Raw genomic sequence first — 20,866 nt, 5'->3', positions numbered from 1 at the left:
CACTCCAGACATCAAAGCCAACGAGGGATACAGGTTATTCTGTGCCCCCAGACATCCACTGAGTGGAGACTGTGCCCTGTTCGCAGAGTAAACCAAAAGAATGGTTAACCTCCAACTGGACAGAGGCAGAAGTGATGGTTACATATATGCAGGTCAACTCGGCAAATAAAGTTCTACGTAAAACTGGAATACCGGTTACTCCAATCACGGCGCAGAGCATGTCAGAGCACACGAGCTCCCAGCCCCCAGCGCCTGGGAGAGGAGTGTGCCCCTGGGTGCCTCCTGAATGTATTTTAGGTGATGGACCAGAAGGCAAGCGTAGCATTCTGGTACAGTGTATTTCTGTATTTCAGTATGTGATCTGCTGAACTTATTTTTTATGTACAGTTATTTTATTATTAGAAATTAACATTTAAACAATAGAAATAAATCTAGAAATGTGAAAAATACTTTTAAGAGGACTTTGTTTCTAGAGATGAAAAATGTATGAGAGAGGGAGGAAGGGAGGGTGGGAGAGACTGAGAGAGAGAAATTTCATGAAAAACTTTCCACATTAAAATAAAATCTTGAAAATCAGATAAAAGACTGTAGAAACGGATTGCTTGTGGTGCAATCTTTCTATCTTGACTAGGGAAAAAAAAGGAAATCTGGCAGTTTTAGTAAAAATTTCACAATCAAAATGTAAAACAAACAAACAAACAAAAAAACTAAAGGGGTTGTGAGGGAAGTGGAGAAATGAGTCACTGCTGTAAACCATCTGTAGTTTTATTTCTACTCCACCTGCATCTAGGACTTTTTAGCCCACAGCCACCTGCTCAACTCTCTTAGATTTTCTTACACATTTGTCCAGGCACCCATCAAAGGAGTGTGATTCACCGGTCCTTGCTTCAAGTTGTAGCCCCTACATTTTATAAAGAAATACCCTGAAGCCACCTTTCCCTATAAAGCTCCTGAGAATGGACACCTCCCAGTTATGATTAGCAGCTTTGCAAAATGAGGAACAGGCTCATAGTGTCCTTAGAGATCATTAAACAAGATATCATATCTAAGACAAGCAGTGAAATATTTAAAATGGTCATCTAACCATTTTAGACATTGAATGACTGAGCCTGAAAGGCAGACTTAGCACATTCTTATGGCCACAGCTACTGACAATTCTTCATTTTCTAAACTTAGATTTCAGTGATTCAGCCATAAAAGAAGCAGCAGAAAGATGAACTGCATAAGACCACCAAAAGGGAATTATTTCCATTTAAAAAAAATAATAATTACTATTAGTCTCAGAAAAGACTAGGGTAACATGTTCTCTAAATAGAGGAATGTCTACAATTCAGTAGACCAAGCAACTCTTGAGGTATTAGTTATAATTCTTTCCCTGGCATTGAGTGCTCAAGGTAAGCGCAGGCAAATTATTTACAATCTGCTAATGGCCAGTATTCCTCCATCTTTAAAAAAAATCCCAGTGAATACACCGTGCCTAATAGATTTTGAATTTAGCTCCATATTCGCTTTTAAAGTAATGGATTGGACCTCTCACCATCAAGCTGCACTACGCTTCACACATAATATTTTATGCTGGATCCTTCTGAGATGTGTAAATTTCCACTAGAACAAGCCCATCTTGTAAGAGTGTGCAGTGCAGAGAGCACCCCTGCCTGTGATTCCGGCCCAACTACCTGCTCACAGACAGACTTCGAGCTTTATTCCTCCCATCCCTTAGGCTGAAACAAAGTACTCATTTGAAAGGGTTTTTGTGAAAATTGAATGAAATAATACATATAAGGCTCTTTACCTGTGAAATAGATCCTCAACACATAGATACACACACAAAACTTCTTTTATTCTTATTAACATAGTAAAAAAGGAGCCTCATCCTCTGGAATCAAGAATTAGTTTGAGAAAAATATTGAAATATGAAGATCAACGTTTTTACTCTGGGTACTTTTTAAATGTAGCAAATTTTTAATGAATTAATTTTGAGAACATGCATTGGAATGAAAAACAGTATTCTTAAGTAGATCATGTAAGGGGTCTAAGGGAAGGCCTATTAGAAAATTTACATGGGATTATACCCATTTTCTTTTGCCATAGGCGTAGCTCATAGCTTCTCCAGACTTGAAAAGAGGGTTCTCAACCAGAAAATAAAAGTATCTTCAAAGAAAACAAGTTGAAATGTTTGCCAGATTCTTATCTGAATTACTTTGCTCCAGCTGTGAAACAGATTCATAGTCTTAAAGCCCCAGAGGTATCTCTGCTGGCAGCCATAGTTGGCTGTTTCAAAGTGGAAGTAAATAAAAACAATACCACTCAAAGGAAATGATCTGTCTGATTTTATTTGTAAAATATAGAATTTGGAATAAGTCTTATAAGTTTTGTTTCATGTTATGGTTGAGGACCTACACTCTTATTGTAGCAGTCACTTAACATTCTCCAACAAGACGGATGGGTTCACTAGGATTTAGTGCCTGGTCTTTTCTGTTGGGCAAAGGTGGGAATGAATGTATTGGGGATGGGAGGGAAGCAGGAGAAAAAATGGAGGTGTGAGTGAGTGTGCATGTCTCTGAAATTCACCATTACCCCCACCTGTGTCTAGCAAGAAACATTGTGCATGGTGTTTTCCCCTTCTATGTTCTCTAAACTTATACTAAGAACAGTCATTAAATCATCTTATTCAGATGACTCAAGATTGCATTTCTTTGGCTTACCCTGTGCCCTTGGGTTCTATAGTATTTTTATAATTATGTAACAAGAATAGTGTTGCACTGTAACCTATTATATAGAGCTACACGTATGGAAAATTTTTTATCAGTTTTTTAAGCAATGTATCCTGTTTGCAAAGGCAGTAAAGTTGTGTATTATAGACTATATATATATATATATATATATATATATATATATATATAAAATTTGGTGGAAAGAACACAGGAGAAAGGAAAAGGTAGCAGAAACACATTTTTAAATACATTTTTAAGGGCATTTTTATTTCACTCTGATTTTGACTAACACTTTGACATGTTTTTAATTTTTTTCTTTTTCATTGTGTACAATTGACTAGTAGTTTAGATTTAGCAGCAGAAAGATGTTGCTAATTTCTGTTCATCAAATGTGCAAGTTGGACTGCTATTCCTTTCAAGTAGATATTTTATAGTATTGAGGCTGATAATATTACTTGAATATTTTATGAATTCTGTATTAACTTCCTTATTTGATAATAAACTTGATTAAATTCTTTTTACCCGAGGAGCACTGGCAGCATACCTTTTAAAAATGCAAAAGGGGCAACCTCTGCCCTCTCTAAAGCTCCAGTTCTCTTTTCTGGCCAGATTTGTGCCCATATAAAGGGGAGGATCACCACATAGCTGATAGAAATCCAAAAAGTAATTAAAAAAAAAAAAAACTCCATGTGGCCCTGGCTGGTTTGACTCAGCGGTTAGAGCGTTGGCCCGCAACCAGTGAGTCGCGGGTTCGATTCCGGTCAAGGGCATGTACCTCAGCAGGAGGCAACCCGTCCATGTGTCCCTCTTATGTCGATGTTTTTTTCTCTCTCTTTCCCTCTCTCTCCCTCCCTTCCACTCTATCTGAAGATAAATAGAACAGTGTCCTCTGGTGAGGATTGAAAAAAAAAAAAGTAAAAACCTCTGTGTGTTTTGTTACCGTAATCCAACTACAGAGGATATTAAGAGATTGCAATGAAATGGCTGAGAAGGTGATGGTGGTAGCGCACCTGTTCCACTGACCATGGTGCTGAATCGGTCATTGGTCATTAGCTCTTGACTACTAGAAGTGTGGTCTCAGGATCTGCAACATTGTCATTACTGGGGAGTCGTTAGAACAGCAGGATCCCAGGCCCCAGCCCAAACCTATTGTATCACATTCTGCAATTAACAACATTCTCATATGATTCATCTGCTTGTTGAAATTTGAGAAGTGTCAATAGTATTATATATCCTTATAATACTGTTTTAAGGATTCAATAATAATAAAATAGTATTTGTAAAGCACTTAACCTGACACATAGCAGATGTTCAATAAATCTTTCAACCACTGTGTGAGTGTAGTATCCTCTCCCAAGGAGGGTGCCTTGTCAACATAACTCTCTCTGCCAGGCATGGTAAAAGAATTCAGTCTCTAATTTCTGTTCAATCTAGTCAACAGTGCATTTACATTAAATTAGTTTATACAAAAAAAAAAAAAAAAACAACAACAACAACATAAAGATCATCAAATCTTCTTCCAGTTTGTTGCTTCTCCACTCTCATAATTATAACCCTGGAGAACAGAAAGATAAGGTCTTTCTTGATTATTATATTAGATCTATTTTTATTAAATTAGAACAAAATGACTTAGTATTTTGAATTGTAAAATGTTCATAAATACCTGGATGCCTTAATTCTACTACAGACAGAAATTTGTACACATGTACAGCTGACTTTGAAAACAATAATTTAACTACACTTATGTGTAGATCCCAATTAAGCCATAATGTTGGTGAAATATAATGCTGTTTAAATCATGCTATTTAGGAGCCCTGGGAATACAATTTTACACATTTATTTTAGAACATGAGGAAATATTGACAGTCATTTTTCAAAAGAAACATCAAATTCAATCATCTGTTCTGTTACAACTGTCACGTAATGAGTTTTGACACTAGGACCAGCATGCATTGCACCTGTTTCTGTAAGGGAATGAGCTATAATGAACTGGAGAGGGTCAACTTTTCTTTTAAGTACTACGTTCCATTTTAAAAGTTTCTGAAAAATAATCTTTAAAATATCTTAGATATCATTTTTTTCAGCTCCTTCATTTTTTTTAAATCCTCACCCAAGAATATTTTCCCATTTATCTTCAAAGAGAGTGGAAGGGGGAGAGAGAGAGAGACATCAATGTGAGAGAGACACATCGATTGGCTGCCTCTCACACGACCCCAACCGGATCCAGGAACTGAACTGCAACCGAGGCACATGCTCTTGAGCAGAATCAAACCCTCAACTTGTTGGTCCATGGGCCGATACTCTAACCGCTGAGCCAAACCTGCCAGGGCTAACTTCCTCATTTTTTAATTTATGAACATAGGTTAAGTGCATGTCTCAGGATCATATAACCAGAGAGAAGTAAGGCCACGAGTAGAACCCAGGTTTCCTATTCCTAGTTCTGTGCTCATTCAACACTCATAAAACATGACTCATGTTAGACTGATTTAAAGTCCCCAGTTGATTGTTTGAGATGTTTTTACATATCCCTGGAAGTATTTGTATTTTCCCATCCTTACCCTACCTTCACACTTAAGGAAACAGCCTTATTGTAAAAATAAGAGCAGAACTTCAGTTTTAAAATGTTCATTCATTAATTCAGAAAACATTCACATAAAGTATGGGATATTATATTCAGTTAGGGCCACATAAAAATGAGAGAGTCAGAGCCCTTTTCCTCATATGTATTGTGGTCTCATGTGTTTGGTACTTTTATAAGCAGATAATTAGAGTGTGAAAGGTGCCCTAACAGGGGAACAAAATGGTGATATTAAGTAAGCATCATCAGCCCTGGCCGGTTTGGCTCAGCGGTTAGAGAGTTGGCCTGCGGACCAGAGAGTCCTGGGTTCGGTTCCCGCTAAGGGCAGTTACCTCGGTTGCAGTTTGTCCCCAGCCCCTGTAGGGGTCATGTGGGTGGCACCCAGTCGATGTGTCTCTCTCACATTGATGTTTCTCTCTCTCCCTTCCTCCCTCTCTCCTTCCTGCTCTATCTTAAGATAAATGCAAAGAATGTCCTCCGGTGAGGATAAAAAAAAGAACAGTGAGCATCATCAGACATTCTTTAGGAATCTATAGTTCAAAGGAGATTTCAAAAACATGCAGATACAAGATGTTAGCCTTAGAAAACAAGGAGGCTTCAAAGAGAAAGAAATCTGTGCCATTTTCAGAGGAAAGAATAGTGGTACATTCAGAGTAGTTTGGGTCAAGTCAGTATGATAAGAATGTGCAGGTAAGACAGTAGCTTTAAAAAGGAGATTAGATCCCTGGCTGGTTTGGTTCAGCGGTTAGAGCGTCGGCCTGCTGACCAGAGAGACCCGGGTTCAGTTCCCGCTAAGGGCATGTACCTCAGTTGCAGTTTTTCCCCGGACCTGGTTGGGTAGTGCAGGTGGCAACCACTTCTCTCTCTCTCTCTCTCTCTCCCCCTCCCACTCTATCTGAACAAAATATTGAAAAATGTCCTCGGGTGAGGATAAAAAAAAAAAAAAAAGGAGATTAGAGAGAGAGAGAGGCCGGGACAAGTTCACATGAGGCCTTATATTCCAGATGAAGAGTTTAGGTTTTCTCCTGGCTATATTAGGCAACTATTGAAATGTCCTTTTGGCAAGTGGAATAGAGGTTGTATGGAAGGGGAAGGGGACTCAGAAGCAGGCAGGCAAAGGCATTAGATTTTGGTAATAGCCCTGGTAAGGGAAGATGACAGACTGAACTAGGACATTGGGGAGAAGGATGAATGGAAGAGACACATTTGAGAAACAGCATTTGCTGATTGGGAAGAGTGTTTGATGATGCACAAGTTTCTGGCTTGGATACTTGGTTTTTGTTTTTTTTTTTCTTCTCATGGCACCAACCAAAACCAGTAATTCTACAAAACAATAAAATAAAATAAGTAAAATCAAATCATAATACTTCTTATATAGTAGCTGAATTCACAGTGCATTACAGTGATCATTTTTATGTTTAATCACAAAATAAAACATATAATGATAGTTTAAAACTTCTAGTAAATTGGAGACTCCCTAGGTTGACTCCATTTCACTCATTCCAATTTCAGCACTGGCCAACTTTCATATCTGCCATCATTGTCCCTGAAACATTGTATACATTTCAGTCATTTATTCCCACAGTGTATATGTTGCCGTCGTGTGCAATTGTGATGTTTGTTTCCTCCATTATAATCCATTGGAAGCAAGCCTTGTACCTTCTACTTCCAACACAGCTAAAAATATCACTTGGGATCTAACTGATGTCTGTAGGTATGGCCTCCCTCTGTGTGAGTTCTCTTGGGGGGCAGAGTAATGGATGTGACTACCTGGGAGTTTGTGTACATGTAGTATAGTGAACATAGGACCGTGGACGCTTCTCTGGGCTGGAACCACTTTCTACAAGAGACTGAGCCAGGCCAGCCAATCAACTTCTACATCACTAAAGGCTGAGACTAGTAATCACTCATTCCAACAAATTTGTTCTGTCTTTTGCTTCTTGAGCTTCTTGTGTTCATGACAGCTGACACATTCTCACTACCTGCTGTGAGGAGGGACTTAGACGTTTCTGTGTTTGCTCATTCAGTTAACACGCGCCAAGGGCCTGCCAGGTGCGGACTGGGAAGCACTCCGAATGGCGCTGTCTCTGAGGGGCTTCGGAGAGTGGTGCCCGCCCTGTCCTCACCTCCTCCGCACCAGTCTCATTCATAACTTTGCGAAGGCTCGTCTCAGCCCAGGGAGTTCTCATTCAGCAGCACCGTCTGTCTGGACTACACAGGCCCTCGTGTCTGGGCCACAGGACTCATTCGGGATGAGGAACAGCCTCCCAGGCAGGACAGGCCGGGAGTGGTTCACACATTTTTGACAGGAAAGGCATCTGTTCATTTCTGCTTGACTGAGGGAAAGAAATTGAGGGGTTTTGAATTTTGTCTTTTTATTCCCTAGACTCCTTTTGGTAATACCTCTCTCGCTTGAGGCAATACCCCTGCCCCTCCCACCCCCCACCCCCACCCCGGGCCTCCTCTTTCCACCTCCATGCAGATACCTAGTGCCTTCTTGATGTCCTCAGGCTTCTTCCCCCACGCTCATCCCACCCCTCCCTCCCTCGCTACCTCCCTCCCTCCCTTCCTTCTTCCCTTCCTTTCCTTCCTTCCTTCCTTTCCTTCCTCCCTCCCTCCCTCCCTCCCTCCCTTCCTTTCCTTCCTTTCCTTCCTTCCTTCTTCCCTCCCTCCCTCCCTCCCTCCTTCCTTCTTCCCTTCCTTTCCTTCCTTCCTTCTTCCCTCCCTCCCTCCCTTCCTTTCCTTCCCTTCCTTCCTTCCTTCCTCCCTCCCTTCCTCCCTCCCTCCCTCCTTTATAATATGTACATTTTTGGGGGGGTCAGGAAGTTGATAGCAATAGGGAGGGGATGCCCATCAGGGTCATGGAAAGTCAGAAGTAAGCATCTCTGGGGAGTGTGCAAGCATAAGATGTTAAGAGAATAAAGCTGGATTACCAGTTGGATTCCAGGATTTCATCAGGGTGCAAGCAGAGAGATAAACATGTAAGAAAAACGCTGGGAGGAAAAATAACAGAATCAGTCATTGTTCTTACTGTGTGTTGGTGAAGCGTAAGTTTCCTTTCCTATATTACCAAATTTTCCACAATAAACATTGGTTACTCTATAATAAGGAAAATAAATGCTTAAGAAGACAAGAAAAAAAAAAACGAGAGGTATTTTCTTCCCGAGCATTGCTCGTTGCTTTGAGGGCCCCGCAGCCTTCTCAGGGAGAAGAGGTGCCCATGTCTCTGTCGGTGACCTTCTTCTGACCTGCACCTTCTCTCCTGCCATTTCTCTCTGTGCCACTGCTGCGCCAGGGCTCTCGCTGTGCCCAGGGCTCTCGCTGCGCCCCTTGCCCTTCGCGCTGGGGACCTAGCCTCCGAGCCGGCAGCCCTCATCCACTGACCCTGACACACGTGGACAGTGTCGAAGTCAGAGCAGCACCAGTGAACCGGGGCTAGAGAATACATTTAGTTTCGCTACCATACTACAGAGACATGCCTTTAGTTACTACGTTTTTTATTTATTTATGTAAAGGTTTTATTGAATTTGTTGGTTAATACAATCTCGCAGGTTTCAGCTGCTCAGTTCTGTAATACGTCATCTGCATATGGCACAGTGTGTCCGCCACCCCAGGTCGGGTTTCCGTCCCTCAGCATTTACCCCCCTTTACCTTCCTCGGCCTCCCCCTCCCCTTTCCCTCTGGTGAGCGCACGCTGTTGTCTGTCTATGAGGGTTTTCTGTTCGTTTTCTGGTTTGTTTGTTGAATCCCCTCATCATATTTCACCCAGCCCCCCAAGCCCCTCCCCTCTGACATGTCTTTTGTTAATTAGTCATTTCTTCACCTAGACATCAGTATGTCCTGTGTGTGCTGGCCAGAAGTTTCCAACAAAGTCTCTTTGGTTAGAAAGCACCTTTGTTCATTCTCTGGTCATGACACACAAAACGAGCTTTTCACTGAAGACTCCCCGGCATGGAGATTTGGGCTGACCGGAGGGATGGCAGGGAGAACGTCTGAGCTTTCGGTGACATAAAATCTTTTCTAAGTTAAAATTTTATTTTAAAAAATTCTGAGCGCATCCCTGAAATTGCCTTTCATACCAGATTCAGCCAGCAATAGTACATAAAAATCAATAAAAATAATCAAAAAAAAAAAATTCTTCTTCCAGAGGTTTTCTGAAATCATTGACTTGACTCCATCCTAGAAAAGTCGTTTTATTTCTAGTAAAGTAGTTTTGAATCAAGGTCCCCGATATGATCTGAATTTTTTAGTTTTACCAGCTGTGCTGCTTATCAAAGCACCTTTTCTTTTCTTTCTTTTTTTTTTCCCCCTAATCCTCACCTGAGGATATTTTTCCATTTATCTTCAGATAGAGCAGAAGGGAGGGAGGGAGGAAGAGAGAAACATCGATGTGAGTGAGACATATCGACTGGTTACCACCCACACACAAACTTGACCAGGGCCAGAGATGAACCGCAACTGAGGTACATGCCCTTGACCGGAATCAAACCCGGGACTCATTGGTCCGAGGGCCGACTCTCTACTGCTGAGCCAAACCAGCCATGGTCAGAGCACCTTTTCTTTATAGGTAGAGCCTTTGATAATATTATGACATTTTGATAATATCCGTTACTGCTACCTTTCAAGAAAGCGTCTTAGTGTAGATGAAGAACAGTTAAAATCAATTAAAATACTGAATTACATATAAAATTTACTATATCATTAAGTATTGGGTTAAATAATTAACTGGGTTACATCTTTTTTAACAACAGAGTTTCACATTTTTAAGCTACCATTAAAGAGAAAGATGTGTGCATTTTCTATATTATGGAATTCTGTCAAGATGAGATGGTGTTTCATATTTTTAAAAAGAGAGAAATCTTTGAAAAAACAAGAACACTATTTAGAGCCCCTAAAGTGAATTTTAAAGCAATTAACTTTAATGTTTGTAAGATATTAAAATAACAGCTTATTTCTTAGCTAAAATTAATTGAAAACGATGTCTAGCGCACAGGGTGCTCAGCAATTATATTCATGTTTTCATATTAATTTTCCAAAGCTGCTTCTTCGTTTACAAATGATAGCCAGAAACAGTTCATTATGATTCCAAATTATTTTTTTTCTTAGGTTTATAAGCAGTATTTTGTTTTTAAAAATTCTTAGTTTCTGTCCGGTCTTTATTACAATTTGTTACAGTGTTTGAGAAACTGGTGAAAGCTATAGTTCCTCTTTGCAGAAAAACATGCTTGCAAACATAGGCCCAATTTTTCCTATGCTTACAGAGAATTTACTGCTGGCCCGATAACCTTTTGGACCCATTTACCCATAAACCTGAGGTTAAGAACCCCATTTAAAAGTCAAGTCAAGCCTTGGCTGGTTTGGCCCAGCAGTTAGAGCTTCAGGGTGCTCAGCAATTACATTCATGTGTTTTCATATTAATTTTCCAAAGCTGCTTCTTAGTTTATAAATGATAGCCAGAAACAGTTCATTTTGATTCCAAAATTTTTTTTTCTTAGGTTTATAAGCAGTATTTTATTTAAAACAATTCTTAGTTTTTGTCCTTAACCATTTTCTTTGTTACAATTTGTTACAGTGTTTGAGAACCTGGTGAAAACTATAGTTCCTCTTTGCAGGAAAAGATACTTGCAAACAGGCACAATTTTTCCTGTGCTTATAGAGAACTGCTTGCCTGATATTCATTTTTTTTTCCGTGACTATTTGTTACAATGTTTGAGAACCTGGTGAAAGCTATAGCTCCTCTTTGCAGAAAAAGATACTTGCAAACATGGGCACAGTTTTTCCTGTGCTTGTAGAGAATTTACTGCTGGCCTGATATCCTTTTGGACCCATTTACCCATTAACCAGAGGTTAAGAACCCCTATTTAAAGGTCAAATCAAGCCTTGGCTGGTTTGGCCCAGCAGTTAGAGCTTCAGCCTGCAGACCAAAGGGTCATGGGTTCCCCACCTAAAAAGGAGGATCCCAGGGTAAAATGCAAGGACTGCGGAGCCTTTGGGCACAAGGCAAGCAGCCTCAGGTGTCCCATGAAGCGTTGGGATGGGGCCCAACACCCCCAGGCCCTGGGCTCCAAGAAGATGAAGGAAAACCGGATACCAAGGGCCCCTAAGGACCTTCAAAAGCCAGGGACCATTAACATAGCTGCCAGAGAGGAGGAGCAGAGAGCAAGGTGTGAAGAACAGAGACAGGCTCTACTCCAGAGATTTCCCCAGAGACCCCCAGGGAGACCCCAGCAAACCTGGAAGGGACAGATGAAATCCTGTGACTATGTGAGGCATCCAAAGAGACCGATACCCATCCACATGGCCCAGAGGATATGTGTCCCAGACACAGCTCTCACCAGAAACTCACCTACCAGGAAAGCTGGCATGACATGCACAGCTTCTCTCATCAAAGGCGATGAGCGGAACACCTGCTCCCTTCCTGGACTAAACGGTGGACGGGGCGTGCCCGTCACTGGCACCCCTCACGCAACGTGCACACGCTTTGTCCAGGATCCTACCCACACTGTCCAGCAGAGGGACAACAGGCCTCGCTCTGTCGCCCTTGAAGATCCCCCGGCTTCCTCCAAGACACATGGCCTGGGCCATGCCCTCCTCCCTCAGGCACAAGCCAAGTACCCTGACCTGGACTCACAGCCTCTGACATCCTGCGGCCCAGAGTTCGGGCCAGGACCCAAAATCAGCCTCCAGGCACCTGGCAAGAGAGCTGATCGGACCTCCACCCAGACCTGCCAGAACCCCCAAAAGAAACCCAGACTCAGCCCCAGTCTTCCACCTGGACTGAGACCTGCAGTGGAAATGCAGGCTCCCACCATGACAACTGCCCAGGGACAGAGCATCGACCCCCAGCCTCCACACAAGGGAACTCTCCGCATGACCCTCCATGTTTACCAAGCACCCCCACACCCGGCGGTCCTCGGGTTCCCCACCCACCCCTCCGAATTGTTTTCACTCGAATAGAAGGCACTGGCCAGTGGAGCTCCAGGTTCATAACACCTCCCTCGCTCCCTCCTGCTGAGAAGCCGACTCCTGCTGGTCCAAGCCCTTTCACCTCCCAGAAGGCAGAGGGGCCCTGTGCCCCGGTCCTGGTGAGTGTCCTCCACGAGGACCTTCAGCTCTCCTCCTCCTCTGCAGAGAGTGACAGCCAGCCAGAAGCTGTGTCAGCGAAGACGTGTTCTCCAGCCCCGGGCTCTGGAGGGGGCTGCTGAACTCGAGAGGGGGTCACAGGACGGCTGTGTCGGGGGGACCGCACCTCCCCTGCTGTGCTGTGTGAGCAAATGGTGGGGACTCAGGTCATGCTTGCGGACACACATGCTATTATGGCACTTTTGATCAATGTAGGTGAAGTGATGTTTCAAATGACACTTTTCTATCAATTGAAATTTGTACTTACAGAACGTCTATGTGAAGCAGTTTTTAAAAGTTTAAATCCAGCCCTGGCCAGTGTTCTCAGTGGTTAGAGCCCGGGCCCATGCCTTGAAGGGATGTGGACACCATTCTCCATAAGGGCACATGCCTGAGCTGCAGGTTCGATCCCCACATCGGTGAGGTCTCGTGCAGGAGGGAACCAATTGGGGTCCTACTCATACTGATGTTCCTTTCTCTCTCTCTCTCTCTCTCTCTCTCTCTCTCTCTCTCTCTCTCTCTCTCTCCCGCTTCCTCCCTCCCTTCCACACTTTCTAAACATCAGGAAAAATTATCCTCGGATGAGGATTAACAAAACAATAAAATAAAAATCACATCCATGGTATAGGAAAATACAAAGTAGCAGCCTTTGTAAAGAGTAGCTAATGTAAATAGGCAGCCATGGAATGAATCCGTCAGCTGTGCTCCTGTGTGCTTTGGGGAACCTGGGGAAGGGCCCCCCGTGTGACCTGCAGATATTGAGCATTGTGGTCCTGAGGTGGGATTTCAGTGGAAACCAGGACAGAGAGGATTACCACGACTTTTACCTTCTGTTATGAAGTGTTATATTAAAGTTCTGTTTTACCATTTTTGTTGGCTATTAATAAAATTCTGAAAAATAAAAAAATATAGAGGGTCATGGGTTTGATTCCTGATCAAGGTCACATGCCTGGGCTGCAGGTTTGATCCTTCACCCTGGTGGGGGGGGGGGGGGGGGAGGCAACCAATCAATGTGTCTTTCTCACATCAATGTTTCTCTCTTTCTCTCTCTCTCTAAAAAAGATTAATAAAAAAAGATTGTTTTAAGCCAAGTCAATGGTTTATGTTATGCTTAAGAGACATGTCTATGTTTTAGCTTTGTAGTAACTCTTTATTCCCTTGCTGAGTTTAATTCATTGATAGAATAACAAACACGAATAGCTTAGGAATGCTTGAAATTGCTGAGCTGAATTTACAAAGGTGTTTGGGTGTGGAAAGCACGTGATTACACATTTTAATCTACTAGCCAGTCAGCAGGGTTAGAGAAAGTAAAGAAGTTGGTGAAAGTAGTGAATTGCCATCTTTTCATCGCTCATCTCCGGAAAGGCTCCTGCCGCACACATTTCAATGTGTTTAACGACTCACTGCGGTGAGAACCAGCTCCCGTTCAGAGGTGCTGCATCCGCTCCACTCCCGGGGCGCCGCCCAGACGTTGTCCAGGACTTCACTTCCTGGCCGATGAAGGTCACTCCTCACCAGCACAAAGTGCTCACTGCACATACCCCCTCTCGCACGGGCCATGGAATCGACTGCCCCAGAATACCTGTCTATGATTTAAACATTAGTAGAATTTTTATTTTTTATTTTTTGCAGTTATCTTCAGATAGAGTGGGGGGGGGGATAGAGAAAGGGAGAAACATTGATGTGAGACAGACACATCAACTGGTTGCCACCCACACAACCCCATCTGGGGCCAGGGACAAACTGCAACTGAGGTACGTGCCCTTAGCAGGAACTGAACCCAGGACTCTCTGGTCCACAGGCCGACACTCTAACTGCTGAGCCAAACTGGCCAGGGCTATTGTTGGAATTTTAAAGCCAGAGTGGACTTTAACTACTAGAGTGGCCTCTTTAGTTTTGAACAAGTAAAGCCTGATTTTATTTTATTTCTCATTCAACAAATATTAGTAGGTTCTTACGTGAGAGAAAACACAAACAAAACTAAAATCTGAATTTAAAATGAAAAATAAGAACAAGCATTCCTATTGCATCTTCATTAAAAGTCATTAATGTTTGACCATTTTGTATTGTTCACAGAATAGTCTAGGTTGTAAATTAGCTGAAGAATTCTGATGTCATATGTTGTGTTAAAGCAAGGTACAGAGAGAGACCATGTTAGTTATTATCACTTAGCTTTCTCTCATTCTCTTTCTTTCTTTCTTTCTTTCTTTCTTTCTTTCTTTCTTTCTTTCTTTCTTTCTTTCTTTCTTTCTTTCCTTCTTTCTCTCTCCCTCCCTCCCTCCCTCTCTTCCTCCTTCCTTCCTTCCTTCCTTCCTTCCTTCCTTCCTTCCTCCTTCCTTCCTCCTTCCTTCCTTTCCTTCTTTCCTTCTTTCTTTCTTTCTCTCCTCTTTTCCAGCAAACTATCAAACAATACACAAACATACATTAACACTGAGAGTTTGTGAAATTTAACGGTAATAAGACTCAATTATTAAAAACACCTAAAACTTTATGTGGTCCAAATGTATTAAAAATTTTAATGCCTCTGGCATCATTTTTTTGCTTCTAGGCAGATTTCACTCAGGATGACACACCTTGCCTGGAGGCCTGACTGCATCAGAGAAGTTAAACATCATGGGGGGGGGGGGCTCAGAAAGAGACTGAAATGCAATTTGAAGCAACATAACCTTGAACTTTATCATCAAGTACTCCAGATGGCTGGCTGCAACAGCAGGAAACCTCATACTCAAGTGTTTATGAGAAAAGTCTCAAAATGATGTAAGTAAAAATAAATCAGATTCAGTGTCTTCTTCCTTTTGGACTTTCCAAGGAATTTTTGCAAAATTAAAATTTTTGCAAAGCCATGGTAATTTTACCTTAACTCTCTTTATTTTTACTTAATTAGGATTTGTGATAGGCACAGTAATGGTTTCCCAAAGATGCCCACACCCCATTCCCCAGAAATTGTGAATATGTTATGTCACATGGCAGTGAGGAATCCAGGTTGTAGAAGAAGTTAAGGGGGTTAACCAGCTGGTCTTGAGATGGAGAGATTATTTAGGTGGGCCGAATGTAACCACCAGCGTTCTTATAAGTGAGCCAGGAAGGTAGGGAGGTCAGAGTCAGAGAGAAGATTGAAGAAGCCTCGCTGCCAACTCTGAAGATGGAGGAGGGGCCACAAGCCAAGGAATGCTGGGAAAGGCTAGGACCCTGAAGGAACCAGCCCCGGTGACATCTTGATTTCAGCCCAGTGAGACTCCTTTTGAACTCCTGACTCCCAGAGTTGTTGTGTTGTTTAAACCAAGTGTTGGGTAATTTGTTATAACAGGAATAGAAAACTAGTACATATTATTGAACACATATTGTGTGACCATCTCTGCATGATGGAGTGGGTACATACTGAGGTACAAGTTACAGTCCTTACCCTCAATAAGTTTAGTGAAGGATGAACTTGCGTTTATAAGATATCCCCTCTGCGTATCGTGTAGTGAGTCCTTTGGGGGAACTTCTATGATATTAAGAGTCCCTGACTTTTTTATGTTTTGCAGTCACAGTTTATAGTCAATACTATTTTGTATGAGCCCCCTGACTTTTGAGGGGCTACCTTAGGATGCTAAACTTACCAATATAAACTGAGAGACACAGACTTAGAAATGTATGTAGAATGTTTGAGTTGGAACGGCCAACGTCTCCCATCATCTCAGGACTAGGGACCTGCTGTGCAGATTACTGATGTTCTTTCTTCTACACCCAACTGCTAACTGAAGAAGGTAACAGTGGGAATGAATTCTTAAAAGTCCTATTTTCTGGAAGAAGGGTTTGTGAAGGAGAAAGTATAATTGTGGACTTAGGTGCCCCAGCACAGTCGGCGTTGGTGACAGGCGGTGGGTGTCATGGCACTGGCTCAGCACCCTGCCGGCGTCGGCTTCAGGCTCTCCTGCCATCTTCGCCGTGCGCTCAGCCTCTGGTGGTCTAGCGAAGGTCTGATGACGCCTTGCACTCAGGACTTTATAGCTGAGGCATAGCACATTCTATAAACCCTCCATGGGTATACACATTTTCTCACGTGGGGTGGCTAGAAACCAATCCCGAGCAAAGTCCATCACAGGATGGTCCGGCAAGGCGCACATCCACATCGTGCCCGAGGGGCTGAGATTGGAAGAGGAGCGCATTGCACATCCAGATCCTGACACAAGTGCAAGGGAGCACTGCCTTCCCCTCAGAGGGCCGCAATTCTCAGCAAGTATCTTTCCCTCTGGCACAGAGACCCAAGAATCATCCAAAAGCTTTCTGTCAGGTATTTGGGCACAGTATACAGATACGAGGAACCGTGGTGGCAGGTATTCCCCCATTATTAATGGGAACAGCTGGATTTTTAGGTGCTACTCTAACTTGACAATGACCAACATTTTAGACAGTGAGTTTTCCAGTTTAAGAGGGAATACACTTGCATTTTTGAGCACTTATAGAATACTACCTACGGTAGCAAGATTAATTACTCCAGCTTGAGATAGAAAATGACTATATTATAATGTGTGCTCCTATAAGACTACTACTTGGCAGCATGTAGGAAAATATGACATTTTCCTCTGAATAGAAATTACTATGAGATGACCATTTTACTTATGGGAAATGTACAAATACAAAATCAGTTATCAAAAGCGTTACTTTCACTCACTCAGTATATCTGTACAGTGGTAATTAGTATACCTCCTTTCTGTTTTAGAATGTAAATTTCCTATAGATAGTACCATGCAGTAGGTTGGAGTCCTTGAAGGTAGCATTATACAGTAATGAAACACAGAGAAATCAAGATTTAAATCTCTAACACTGTGTGCCCTTGGCAATCTGAACCTCATTTTCCTCATCTGTAAAGCAGGAATAATAAAGATATCTCATAGGTGTTTTTTGATAATTAAAGAGATAATTTATGTAAAGTGCTTAATACATTGTATTAACATTAGCTTTCATTTTAATAGCTGAAGCTCAAAAATAGACTAACACAGGGTATGTGTTTAATAATACTGGTTTACAAAACCCCAAGTTTGATCATGTTGGTTAGTGAATAAATGAATGAATGAATGCGTATCTGCTTTGCTGAAGTCTATATCATGTGGTAAGAATGAGTACACTGTTCTTCACTTGTAGAATGTGGGTGGTCTCCACCAGGAAAATTCACTGATGGAATTGTCTCCTTGGTAGTGATAGTTTGGGGCTGAGCTGACATCCTTGACATGTCTGTCCCGGTGACAGGTCATACACACTGGGGAGTTTCTTGGTCAGGATCAGGGCCAGACTCATCAGTGTTGGCACACTGTTTTCCCTTTAAGATATGCCCTTCTCATAAGAGGAGAGAACTCACAGCCTTGGCCTCATTTCCATTCATCTGGAGCATGACAAACGCTGCTAAGCAACTGCCTGCTGACCATTTGGCTTGTCTTGGGACTCGAGAAAAATGGCAGCTGGAAGCCGGATTCTCTGCTACTGTCTGGCCTTGGCCCATCCCTGCAGCTCAGAGACAAAGGCTATTGAAATTACTGAGTGTTTATGCAAATATTAGAAATGCTTTAAATAAAAAGGGTTCTTGATAAATGATACGTTGCCCTTTTCACACTGAGCATGCAGACCGCCTCTCTGCTGGTAACAGATTTGCCTACTGTTAATATGTTCTGATTGTCCATATTTCACTGCCTTTGCAGATGACCACACTGACGGTGCCCAATGAGAAGAACAGCAACACGAGTTAGGGAGCCTGGGCGTCCATTCTGGACTCGCCACACCTGGCTTTACAGCTTTGAGCAAGGGGAAGAAACTAGCACGGTTGGACGTCTTCTGTGCCCGTCTGGGTGAGATACCATGCATGCCTGTGCGTTCTTTAAATCTTCCAACGACCCTGTAAGGTAAATAGAATGATCCCCATTTCATAGACGAAGAAGATATGTAACTTGCCCAAGCTCACTGAACTAAAAAGTAACTGAAAGCTCACCTGGCTAGGTGGCTCAGTTGGTTTGAGCATCATCCCAAACACCAAAAGTTTGCAGGTTCAATTCTGGGTGAGGGTACATACCTAGGCTGTGGGTTGGATTCCCAGGCGGGGCTGGCACAAAGTCAACTGATCGATATTTCTCTTTCACATCAGTGCTTCTCTCTCTCTCTCTCTCTCTCTCTCTCTCTCTCTCCCCCTTCCACTCTCTCTAGAATCAATAAAAAACATATCAAGTGAAGATTTTTTAAAAAGCAACAGAATTGGCAAGTTAACCTCCTTCTTTTTCATGTTTTTAATCCTCATCCAAGGATATTTTTCTCATTTGTCTTCCGATGGAGGGAGAAAGAGCAAGAGAGAGAGAAACATCGATGTGAAAGAGACACATCAACTGGTTGCCTCCTGCACAACCCCAACAAGGGCCAGGACCAAACCACAACAGAGGTACATGCCCTTGACCAGAATCAAGTCCACGACTCTGATCCACAGGCTGAGGCTCTAACCGCTGAGCAAAACTGTCCAGGGCAACTTAATTTTTTTTTTATTAAGTTGAAATATATTTAACGTTATAGTATTGTGCAAATTTAAAGTGTACAATATGTTGACTTGATACATTTATATATAAAACATGATTGCCACTGTAGTGATAGTTAGCACCTCTAGCATGTCACATGTTGCCATTTTCAAGTCTCTTGGCAAGTTTGATGATTATAACACAATACTGTCTGTATTCACTATACTGTGCATTAGATCTCTAGGACTTGTCTAGTTGCAACTTTATACCCTTAAACAACATCTCTCCTATTCCCAACCTCCCAGCCCCAAGTAACCACTATTTTACTCTGTTTTTATGAGTTTGGCTTTTTTAGATTTCACATATAAGTGACATCACATAGTATTTGTCTTTCTCTGTCTGACTTATCTCATTTAGCTTAATGTCCTCAAGTGTAATGCATGTTGTTCCCAAAGGGGGATTTCCTTTGTTCTCATGGCTGAATAAGGTTCTTTTTATGTGTATCTATGTATATATAGCACATCTTTATCTATTGATAGGTGCACAGGTTGTCCATGTATTAGCTATTGTGAATAATGTTCAACTTAGTTCTGCTAATTGCAAAGCCCTGCAGGTTGCTACACCATGCCGTCTCTGGAACTCAGTCCTCTCCCTCATACAAGGAAGGAGGTGAGCCAGGTGGGGCTCCCACATTTTCCCAGCACACAACCGCACAAGATCCAAATCCAATGCCGCGGAGGCCACAGTCTTTTTTCTTTTCTATTTCTTTTCTTATCAAAACATTTTTTAAATAACATGCCCATGCATCATGTAGACATGTCCCAGGATTATTCACAGAGACAGTAATTTGTCTAAACGTGTTTCCCTCCTCCCACCGCTGATTCCTAGCAGTAGGCAGGGCTGTGCTCCTTCGACTCAAGAACATGTGTGGCCGGATGGAAAACAGAAGCCACTTGAAATCAGAGAATTTTCTTAGTTTTTATGAAAGCCTAAACTCCTTGACATTATGATAAGTGCTCCAGAGGGAGAGGGGAGAAAAAAGAGTATCTTTGAAGTCAACAGAGGGATGTGGAAAGATTTCAATAGAGAAGGAAAAGAAAGTTCTGTGTGCGGGAACTGAAGCAGAGTCCCAGAGACGTGGCAGCTCGGGGGAGGGTGCAAGCGGTCCTCTGGGTGTATCCAGGCTGGGTCTTCAGCAGAAGATTGGAAGGCGACACAGAGCCACAGGATTAAAAGCATGAGAATACATGACTGTGATGAACGGGAGATGAAATAATCTTCCTTCGGTCGGTCCCACGTACGCTTCTTTGATTCTCATGCAGCCTCGGTGACTAATACTGAATCTCTCACCTGCCTGGCGGTCTAGGAGCTTACAGCAGATTTTATGTAAATTTAAAATAATAAATAAATGTGATATTTCCTGCCACCAGAGTTTATAGACTGAATCACACCTGCTCTGCAATATTGGTTGTGACTCAGACATGAGCAAAGTGCATTGGAAGTTTTATTCAAACCCATCTTCTTTTTGTTTATAATGTCTCATAGGACATCCTTTCCATGGTTTAATTTTAAAGGAATTAAGTATGAGCTACTCACAATTCTAAATTAAATGTTACTCATCTTCCATTTGAATTGCTAACCTATCCAAGTTAATTTAACTTTACATTGCTAGTAGTCAGTCATGCAGGAAGGGATTAAGATCGCTGGACCACTAGTTCACATTTAGGTTACAACACCCATTAGAAGCTCGGTCCCTTCAGGCAGAGGGATGGGATCTGGGAGGGGCGCCCAGGGTCGTGAGTGATCATGGTCTAGTTCTAAAGTCTAGATCTGAGGCAAGTGGTCGGAGCATAAGGCTTTCCTGTATTATGTACACTTCATAATTTACATGTGCATAACAAATACTCTTTAGAATGTACCAAATACTCTTTCGAATGTATCAAATGCACATTAAAGTATTTCGAATATTAAAAACC

At 42.2% G+C, this 20,866-nt stretch overlaps 1 protein-coding gene across 1 annotated transcript; it reads left to right on the top strand.

Annotated features, from left to right (window-relative positions):
* Positions 1 to 11,223: 11,223 nt before the first annotated feature.
* LOC118620758 (putative protein FAM90A13P) lies at positions 11,224 to 12,249 on the top strand. The gene has a single exon (XM_036247764.1). It carries the CDS (start codon positions 11,224 to 11,226, stop codon positions 12,247 to 12,249), a length of 1,026 nt encoding a protein of 341 aa, XP_036103657.1.
* Positions 12,250 to 20,866: the final 8,617 nt, after the last annotated feature.

This window comes from Molossus molossus, unplaced genomic scaffold, assembly GCF_014108415.1.
Source record: "Molossus molossus isolate mMolMol1 unplaced genomic scaffold, mMolMol1.p scaffold_m16_p_8, whole genome shotgun sequence".
Taxonomy (NCBI): domain Eukaryota; kingdom Metazoa; phylum Chordata; class Mammalia; order Chiroptera; family Molossidae; genus Molossus; species Molossus molossus.
Note: the sequence above shows the minus strand (reverse complement) of the source record. Positions and strands in the feature narration are given on the sequence as shown.